General features: G+C 48.4%; 1 protein-coding gene across 3 annotated transcripts; it reads left to right on the top strand.

Annotated features, from left to right (window-relative positions):
* Positions 1-4,946: 4,946 nt before the first annotated feature.
* On the top strand, positions 4,947-8,568 carry LOC136540681 (uncharacterized). Of its 3 annotated transcripts, none has more exons than XM_066532690.1 (4): positions 4,947-5,829; positions 7,848-7,952; positions 8,076-8,132; positions 8,480-8,568. In XM_066532690.1, the coding sequence occupies exons 1-3, from the start codon at positions 5,011-5,013 to the stop codon at positions 8,094-8,096; spliced, it is 945 nt and encodes a 314-aa protein (XP_066388787.1). In that variant the 5' UTR covers positions 4,947-5,010; the 3' UTR covers positions 8,097-8,132; positions 8,480-8,568. The 3 variants fall into 3 exon arrangements, with proteins under 3 accessions (XP_066388787.1, XP_066388785.1, XP_066388786.1); XM_066532688.1 differs by having other exon boundaries at positions 8,436-8,565; XM_066532689.1 differs by lacking the exon at positions 8,480-8,568 and adding an exon at positions 8,256-8,400.
* Positions 8,569-9,794: the final 1,226 nt, after the last annotated feature.

The following is a 9,794-nucleotide window of genomic DNA, read 5'->3' as shown; positions in this document are numbered from 1 at the left end:
CGGCTGAGGCTGACCACGGGCGCGCGCTGCTGCTGCATCGTGCTCGTGGCCGAACGTTACGGCTTGGACTTGGGCGCTCCCTCGCCGTAGTGCTCGGGCGGGCCAGCGGACAAGGACAAGAGGAGGAGACGGGGAGGTGTGGTGTGGTGTGGCGTCACGAGCGGCCGGAGGGAGGGCAAAAGTGGGCGGAGGCGCTTGTTTTGCGTGTTGGACCCTTGCAAAGCTTGGGCAGCTAAAGTCAGTCCCTTTTGTCATTGTCCTAGACTCCTTTCTACGGCCTGTTCGTTTAGCTGTGGATTGTCGTAAACAATCGTAAATTTTTAGCCGAAACAGTATTTTTCTCTCATATAAATCAGTCAGCAGTACTTTTTCACGAACTAGCAATGATACGAACCAGCCAACCGAACATGCTGCTAGTCTGTATACTCCTTGATTTTAGTTTTTTTTCTTCCTTTTTTTGCTTTCACCAAATGTCCCATGTTTTTTTACACTTGCAACCTGCCCTCAATCAGGACCGATTTGCATTCTCACAGAAACCTGCGTGTGAATCGATTCACAAATAACATTGCAGTATGGAAGCTACTGGCTGGTCAACCCTCTGGTCTTTGGAGCAACACTTACAGAAGCAGAAATGCACACACTGCCACAGCGACAATGAACGAACTAGTGTCGTCCAGCTCCAATAAGTCCATGCGACAATGCAGGCTTGGCTGACGATGCCTGATCGGCTGGGCTTATTGTCTCGTAAACGATCGTAAATTTTTAATCAGAACATCAAACCAGCCAACAATATTTTTTCATGATCCAACAATAAACAAGTCCAGACAAACGAAGCAAACAGGCTGAAGAGTGACGACGTGTACGTCTAGCCCTCCAGGCCCCGGTCTATTCGTCGGCCCGGCCGGCCTCGAGGCGCCCACCACTAACGGCCACTTCCCGGGACCGGCTGCGCAGCTGTTGCCAACCAGCAGCCCGCCTAGCACGACCTCCCTGTGTAGTGCCGTGTCCGCCCAGATATTTGTTGCTTTTCCCCGCGTTTCTTCCCGTTTTCACCCGGTCCTGCCCCCTGCACACGCGGAAGGTGACACCGCCCGGCGCCCGTGGAGGAGGATCCAGAGCAGAGCAGAGCAGCTTGACCCAGCCAAACCTAGAGACACCTCACACCCGGGGCGTGTGCGTCGTCGATCTGCCTCCAGTCCAGCAGCAGTCCAGCCCTCCAGGGATACGCCGTCTCGTCCCCTGCAGGGCGTGCGTTCCGGGGACGAATGGAGCGAGGTCTTCGGTGAAACTGATGAAGGGCAGCGAACGAGGCGTGTACGCCCTGGTAGACCTGAACCAATCTGAAGAAAGGTTTGAAATCTTCAGAGGAGCGCTGAACCAGTCCGGGCGAGGGTACTAGCATTGTAGCAAGACTGTTGCTGTTGCTGCAACTGGTGTTGTGCAGTAGTACTAGCGATCGCTTCTGTGACTTATAAGCCGGCTGATACTATTTTATTGTGAGAGAAAAACACTGTACGATGGCTGATAAGCATGGTTGACCACGACTTGTTTGTCCCAAAATGATTTTGGAAAAATGTAAGGTAATCTTTGGATATGGTTATTTAATTCTGAAAACGACAGGATCAGCTTCCACTGATCCTACGTGATGTGAGATAACGCACATACTACAGTGGCTCAGCCTCTTTTTATTCCTCTCCTTCCAGTGATGCTGAACAAGGGATAAGAATGGACAGTTCTGTTCAAGCAGATACGATTCCGGTCTGCAGGGCGAAGGCAGGACGTGGCGTCGAGTTAGCAATGTCGACGGGGGTTGGCCGGGCAACGTCCCGTACAACTACAAGGCGTGACGGAGAAAGAGGAGGTAGATAGTGCGTCGTCGTCGCGGTAAAGACAGGGACCGGCAATACTCAGTAAGCCGGCTCCGATTTGGCTACAAAGATCTCCGGTTTTGACAGCCACCACCGCCATCTCTCTGTTGTTCTTGTTGTTGAGGAACGGCTGTGGCCTGTGGGTAGGTGGAAGATCCATCTCCAGTCTCCACGGATCACCATCCTCAAGTGGATGGATCAAAGCGACGGGCGACGGGCGACGGTGACTTGCATTACCGCCGTGCCGACGAAGGATCGATAATAAACCTACAAGTACGGCAGTACTATTATGGTAGTAACAAAAAGTCTTACTAGTTTTACTGGATGTAATTTTCAGCATAATAACTTGATGTTTTTTTTTACACGGCCCATGAACAAGTACCACCAGTTATGGAGGTACGTACTAAATTTCAGCACCCTGTTCCATTTTTAGGCATTAATTAGATACCAAAATCTAAGTTATAATTTGGTGGTCAATAAAAAAATACAAAGGGATCATACCAGCTCTCGCTGGCAGTTGTACATGTGAATAGCCTTCAGCTTCAGCAGGTGCAGGTGGCCTAATCTGCACAGTACAGACCAGATTCTCGGCACTCGATGGCATCATGTTGTGTTAGGTAAGGTCCAAAATAATCCACATGCCCCGTTCGGTTTACTTAAAACCGACGTGTACGACTTTTTTTTTTTCAACCAAAACAATATTTTTCTCTCGTAATAATTCAATCAAAACAGTATTTTCAGTCAATTTCAGCCAATTTTTAGCAAGCCGAACGGGGCTCGTGCCATTTCACATTTCCCCTCCCCGCTCGTCCTTTCGTTTTCGTCACAGTCGTTGTTGGAAGCAGAACAGCCACGCCATAAAATAAACAGTAGTATATACATGCGTACGATTTCAAACCTTGGTAAACAACCAAACCCAAGCGAGACGTGAGTACGTACGTGACCACGACACGACACGAGAGCCATGGTTTCGCCGACAAATCGTTGCATCACGGCGGGTGCCTCACTTGGGCCTGGTTTAGATGCAAAAATTTTTACAAAATGGCCATCGTAGCGTTTTCGTTGTTATTTGGCAATTAATGTCCAATCATAGTCTAATTAGGCTTAAAAGATTCGTCTCGTGGATTTCGTCTAAACTGTGTAATTAGTTTTATTTTTTATTTATATTTAATGCTTCATGCATGCGTCCAAAGATTCGATGTGACAAGGAATGTGAAAAATTTTGTAAAATTTTGGGGGACTAAACTGGGCCTTGCTTGCAGCGTTTCGCCTGCCTGGTGATCCGCAGACCGCAGCGGCGCAGTAGTGTCATTTTCCGGTCAAACGAACGGAATGGCGCCAGCCAAACAACAGAGACGGGAAAGCTCTTCGGCGTCCACCGTCGCCGTCAGAGTTTAGGGCGTGTTTTATTACTACTGATGAGAGGCGACAGATCTGCATAAACCAGGGTACATAGACCCGGACACTCTTCTTATCTGCACCGTCATCATCTCGCTGTTCTGTTCTCCATTGCCGGCCTGATCATTCTCCATTTCTCCACTGCAGTCTGCACTACCCATGGTTCTCTACTTCTCTTACAGTCTCCAGCTGCAATCCTGCAGAGATAATGTATATAACAAACTGAAGGAAAGAAGGAGAGGTTGCTTGCAAGCTGGTCGAAGACAAGTGCACCGGGAGAAGTGACTTGTTACGTGTCTGTTGACTGCTTGCGTGCCACAGCTCAAGTGCAAGTGATAAATAAGATACTAGCAAATTAACCACTGCCAACTGACAGTACTAGCATATGGATCAGCATACTTTATTAGTACCACTTATCAGGCCACGCAATGATGCAATCATCTGTGTCACAGGACGCCGAAGACCAAGCCCAAGCGAGCGTTAATTCGTCGCTGGCGTACATGTCTGTCCCTGCACTGCAGCTATAAAGGAAAGCTGTTCAGTTCTGCAAGTACGGCGTGCTGCCACTGACCTGCAGTTGAATACCAAGTACTGGTGCGTCAGCGACTCAGCGTTGTGTACCAAGTACGTAGCGTACTAGCGTGTGAGCGTTAGGTATCGGAAAGAAATGTTGTATCCGACGACCTTTCCGGGAGGGTCGCTTGCCCGGCCGCTCTACGCAACCGAGTTCACCGGTGACCTGCGGTGCATTTTCGGAGCTTTCGTGGCTCCGGAAGGAACGCAACCAAGCTGTTCAGTCTCGTTGCTGGCAGTGGCAGGAAGAGCTGCAGCCTGTGCTGACGAACGCTGACACTTTGCCAACTCGCATGTTCCCGAGCGACTGGTTTCTTGTGGCCGAAATCATTTGGATCTAGGACTGGGTATGGATGGATCGGACACTTGGGGACTTGGGGTCACACGTCGTCTTCGTACACGTGGACTGCCCGTTCATGGTGCCTGAAGTTAGCAGAACGCTTTCCTCAACGTCCCTCTCTGCAGCGAGGGAACGGCTCATCATCAGATTGTGATTTCCGGAACAAGAGTGAGCAGATCGTTTGTGATTTCCTTCAGCTTCTTTGTTCTTGTCCTTTCGTGGTTTTTCTGGTCTACTAGAGGAAATTCGGAGTTGAGAGCCCAAAGATGAATTCTGCTAGCCCAGGAGCCCAACAGCACCACGGCAAGAAATGAGGCCCACGGGAACACGACAAACACGCGGGACTGGGACCATGTCTCGACGCTTCCAGAGCTGCCGGTCCACCAACGTCGTCCAGTAGAGTGGAGGGAGAAGGACGGAGTGGACCGATCCCGACGGCGCTGCTTTCCCGGAGAATTTTCGATGGGCTGCGACCTTCAATTCATCAGCCGAGTTCGGCTCGGTCGTCCTGTGGCCTCCCCGCGCCGCCGCGTCGTGCCAAACCACACGCCCACACGGCCACACGGCATATGCCGCGGCGCACCGGGGGAATCAGCGACGGTGCGCCCCCGCGTCCGGCACATCTGCCACGAATTCTCCCCGCAGGCCCCACCGCCGGCCGCCCCAAGCCCCCCCCCCCCCCCCCCCCCCCCCCCCCCCCCCCCCCCCCCCACAACGCGCGATCGCAGCCGCATCCACGTCACGCTTTGTCATCCAAATCCAATGTTGAACCCCTTCGTGCCGTGACCTTTCTCCCTTTTTCCCCACCCCACCGGCTCGCTACACCTTTCCATGCCCACCCGCACCCGTCTCGCCGCCTCCTATGGCCTGCGCCTCCCCACGCGGGCCGCCGGCAGCATGCCTCTGGCCGAGCACGAGCTCGCGGCGGCGGCCGCCACCTCCGCGCTCGGCGTAGCGCTCGGGGTGCGCCTGCTCGTCGCGCTCTCCCGCTCCCGCGCGCTCAAGCCGCTGGCGGCCGCCACGTCCGCCGCCGCCGCCGCGCTCAGGGCGCCGCGGGCGCTGGCCACCGCCTCCTCCCCGGTCGCCGCCATCCTTGCCGCGTCCAAGGCCGCCTCCAAGTCGTACAAGGCGGCCCGCACGCTCGGCCCCGCCGCGCGCCTCCCCAAGCTCCCTTCCTCCAAGCACCTCAAGGCCGCCTTAGCCGCCGCCTCGCTCCTCCGCCTCGCTGCCGCCGCGCCGGCTTCTCTCCACGCCGCGTCGCCCGCGGGCGTCGCCGTGCTCGCCGTCCTCAAGTCTAGCTACAAGCTCTCCAAGGACACGTCTAAGATCGTCGAGGGCTTCCTTGGCCTCCAGGTGCACAAGGGGTTCAGGAACGGGGTCGACGCGCTCGGGGTGGTCGTCAAGGTCGCCGTCATCGTCTCTGAGGTCGCTGTCTGGGTCGGGGGCCGATTCTGGGGTTATGGACGCGCTCGCTGCGTCAGGTTCCTCGGCTTCACCAGACCCAGTAGCTTAGTCCTGCTTGGGTGTAGCAAATCTGAACCCCAAGTTGTACTATTCGATCCTGTTCTGGTTGACATGGATGCTGAGGGGTGCGAGTTGGAGGAGCGAGGGGCCTCAGAATTGCTCTCCCTTGCTGTGCCAGTGCCCCAGGTGACAACATTAATGAGTATGAGTTAGCTGACATAGTAACTGTTTTGTACATTTGCTTCCAAATCAGATACATATGTAGAGGTGGTTTTTGATCCTGTGCGTGAAACTATATTCTTGTATGTCAGACAAGTGTGGGTGAAGAAACTGTACAGCAATTTAAGGACCCAAACTTTCAAAAAGTTGCTACAGTACCTGTCATATCGAATGTTTGCGGCCCGTGCATAGAGCATTAAATGTAGACGAAAAGAAAAACTAATTGCACAGTTTGGTGGGAAATTGCGAGACGAACGTTTTAAGCCTAATTAGTTCATGTTTGAACACTATTTGCCAAATAAAAACGAACGTGCTACAGTAGCCCCAAAATCCAAATTCCTACAACTAAACACAGCCAAAATCATGTTTGACAGAGTAAATTCTGACTGCTGTTTTCTACACTGCCATTCAGTCGGAGTTCCAATTCTGTAGAATGTTGGTTTGAGTCATCATTGTTTGTAAATTTGACCACTCATTGTAGCTTAGCTGAAATGCAGATTTGTAATGTGGTAGTACTACTAGAGCTTCACATTGCCTACTTGCGGTGTGGTATGTCTTTCATTTTGGTTACTTATTAAATGACACAGGCAGTGCTTATACTTCAGAGAAAAACGTTTTAGTTGATTAAGATTTTCATCTTTGCGCTAACGCAACTGTGGATACACTACTCTATAAGTCTGTAGCTTGTTCTTGGATAACTTCACTAAAACAGAAAATCAACAGAATTGGATTTCTACAATTGCATGGGCCTATGAATTATCAGCAAGATCATGAACCTTACTAAACTCATGAGTGTAGTGTTAAACATTTTTGCTATGTTTATCCATATTGTTCCGGGTTCGAGTCGCGGTCTCCTCGCATTGCACAGGCGAGGGTAAGGCTTGCCACTGACATCCTTCCCTAGACCCCGCACAGAGCGGGAGCTCTTTGCACGGGATACGCCCCCTTTTATCTATATTGTTCGTTGTTGGTTCCAACTCTTGATCCTTCTGCAAATAGGGGCACAGGCTAAAAGGCAGCTAGGTGACATTCCAATATATTAAGTTTACTTATTACTATGCTCTGTTACCATGTTATTTTGATTACTCTGATGTATCATTGCTACTTGCTGTCCTTGGAATTCTCTGAGCAGACCAAATCTAGACTCTGCAACAAAGAAATATTGAAGAGATCCTTGGAACTTTTATTTCCCTCTATAAATGGCATAATTATATACACAAATCACTGTTCTGGAGACTAACTACCGCATTCACTTATGACAATGGTAAACAAGTGACAGCAGATTGACACATACATTAAATCTACATTAATTGAACTAAGTTCTTGACTTGCAATTGAGCTTCTAATGCTGTAAATTTATTTTAATGGAAATGGAAAAAAAAAACTGTGCTCGATGTTGCACAGCTTGAAATAAGACACTGGGTCTTAGTTTGTGTGGTTGAGACTTGAGAATCATATCCATGATTCAATGGTGCATTTATACTTGTAGTTGTAGAAATTTAATCCACTCAGTTGCGCAAGAATGTAAGATGTGTCCAGCATCTCTTCTTCTTTCATATGGTCCTGAAAAAGGTAAGAGTTCTTGTTAACTATTCATAGAAATATGCCAGGTTTACGTTTAAAAACAATGAGAATGCATAAGAATCATCATGTTTTTCTTAATTTTAATGGGACAGAGACTTAAAATCATGGCCTCATCTCCTCATCCACTACAATCTTGTGCTCAGTCACTAGTGTACATGGGTGTCCAGTACATATCCTAGCTTAATATTTGTTAGAATGGATACATAGAAAGTTGAAACTAATGGTTTATGTATTTCTCGATTTGTCTTTGTGGTGCATCAAGTTACATTTACCCTTAACATTTACTGTAGCCATTTCTTCTAGTTATACTAGACTGTTTGACAAGACTGTAGCATAATTGAAAACTTACAGTTTGTTCATAATGTTCGTGACTCTGGGAGCCTGATTGTGCTGCTTCACAGAGTTCATCATTCTTTGCAAACCTTCCACGGACACGGGGCCTGCTATCTGCCAAGGTTTTTCTACAAGCGTACTGCATTTTGTTGTGTGTCAGCACAGCTGAATTGGTAAGATGTCCATGCACATGTATTTCTCTATTGAAATGCTCAATGGTACCTTTATTTTTTTGCTGAAATTTCTCTCGTTGCGTTTCTTTATATACCTATGGATCTTTTCCTTTCTCTCTTCAGGTGACAGGCGGACAACCTTGAATGTGGAGTCCTCCAATCCTGATAGTTCTGCTGGAGGTAATGTTGCTGGGTTCCCATTGCATCCGTTTATGAGGTGCTGAATATTTCCTCCTACCTGTTTAGTTAATATAATAGTTACTTGACCTGTGCTTTTATTTGGCATCATTGTGGTGTACATAGGTTCTAAATGTTACCTGCATCTCTGCATTAGTATTAAATGTCCCTTGCATGGAATCTGTGTGGTTATATGCTGTGGTCAGTCCTTCACCTTCCATCATCTTCTGATACTCGCCAATCATCACCATACTATTGCTGCTGGCACTATTGAAGAATCCCTGTTGTGATGCTTCTGCATTGCAGCCTGGAAGAATTGCTCCAGTTTGCTGATACATGGCTCCGTCCAGACCCATGAACCCTCCAGCTAATGCTGCTGTGAAGCACTCATCATAGTCTGAAGTGAGTGGCATCAAGGCAGATGCACTGCTGCTCATTTGCATTGGAGGCACCTGTTCAGCTAAGGTCTCTGGAAGTCCCATCTGGTTGAATTGCCCTATGCTGGCCTCATCGGTGGCAGTTGGATAGTATGCTACTTCTGAAAGGCCATCGATCTGCGGAAGGAGCTCGGTGTCAAGGCCATGGTGTTGCTCTTCCTCAAGGAGGGCTGTGAGAGTGGTGTCGAAGGATGGCAATGGGGAGTAGGCTGTGGCACCAGCAGCTGGAGCGTCGTCACTGTAGCTGCAGATAGGAGGGGTGGTAGTGGTAGACGAAGAAACGTCATCATCAGTGGCAGGAAATGGACCGGAGGTGGTAGTCGCCGCAGCAAAGAGGTCATTACCAAGGCCACCATCATAGAAGTCAAGAATATGAGCAGCTATGGGGCTTGAAATTTCCTCCTGTAAATTTCAGAGTGGGACAAAATATGTGAGTCCTTTTTTTCTGTTAAATGAGAGTTATTCTAATAACCAAATCACAAAAAATGCAGGTCATAAATTTTGAAGGCAAATCAATAACTTTGTGGGTCTCTGATTGAATTATATCTTATGGGAAGTGAAATAACCGCACTTTGCAAACTCGTCGTGAGAGTAGTGAATATTCGATGCATCACTACCTTTTGTTGCAAAGAACAACAATTTTTTTTCAGTGCAGTTACTTCTATGCAATTTGTGAGAGGATCAAAAGCTTTAGATATTCAAACACGTGCGATTTTAAATCTACGTACTGTGTTCATTGAAGCGAACTTCTCAAAATAAGATCATCTATGTGATTCGGAATAAAATCATAAAGACATAGGCGGCAGGTCGAAAAAAGAAAAAGAAAAAGAAACAACTTTTATTCTCTGGTAAAGCTGAAGGCCCAAATCTGAAAGAAGCCATGATGTTAATGTTATGCTTATGCCAACGCTGTTGTGCTTTAGCTTTGACAGATGTCTAATAACTATTGAATTACATGCGCAGGCAAATACCAGTTGTCCTAGGAAACATACTTTCTTGTCATTTTAATTACAACCCCATGAGCATGCATTGATGCATATATAGACAGGATGCAAGAAATACGGCAGCAAAAGATCTCAAGAAGGAAATGAAATTGCTCGGTTGGGTTTCAGAACATCATCGCAGACCTAGCAAGAAGAACTGAGCAAAAAAATGTGTTAGATCACAGAAGCAATTACAGTGATGCATGTTAGCCCATAGGATCACCGGCTCAGATGAGTGAACCACT

This window comes from Miscanthus floridulus, chromosome 2, assembly GCF_019320115.1.
Source record: "Miscanthus floridulus cultivar M001 chromosome 2, ASM1932011v1, whole genome shotgun sequence".
Classification (NCBI taxonomy): Eukaryota; Viridiplantae; Streptophyta; class Magnoliopsida; order Poales; family Poaceae; genus Miscanthus; species Miscanthus floridulus.
Note: the sequence above shows the minus strand (reverse complement) of the source record. Positions and strands in the feature narration are given on the sequence as shown.

Excerpts from the sequence above, each read along its gene's own strand:
- LOC136540681 (XM_066532690.1), top strand. The coding sequence starts at position 5,011 with ATGCCCACCCGCACCCGTCTCGCCGCCTCCTATGGCCTGCGCCTCCCC. Across the intron at positions 5,830-7,847 it reads TTGCTGTGCCAGTGCCCCAG|AGTTCATCATTCTTTGCAAA; the intron begins GTGACAACATTA and ends GCTGCTTCACAG. Across the intron at positions 7,953-8,075 it reads GTGTCAGCACAGCTGAATTG|GTGACAGGCGGACAACCTTG; the intron begins GTAAGATGTCCA and ends TTCTCTCTTCAG.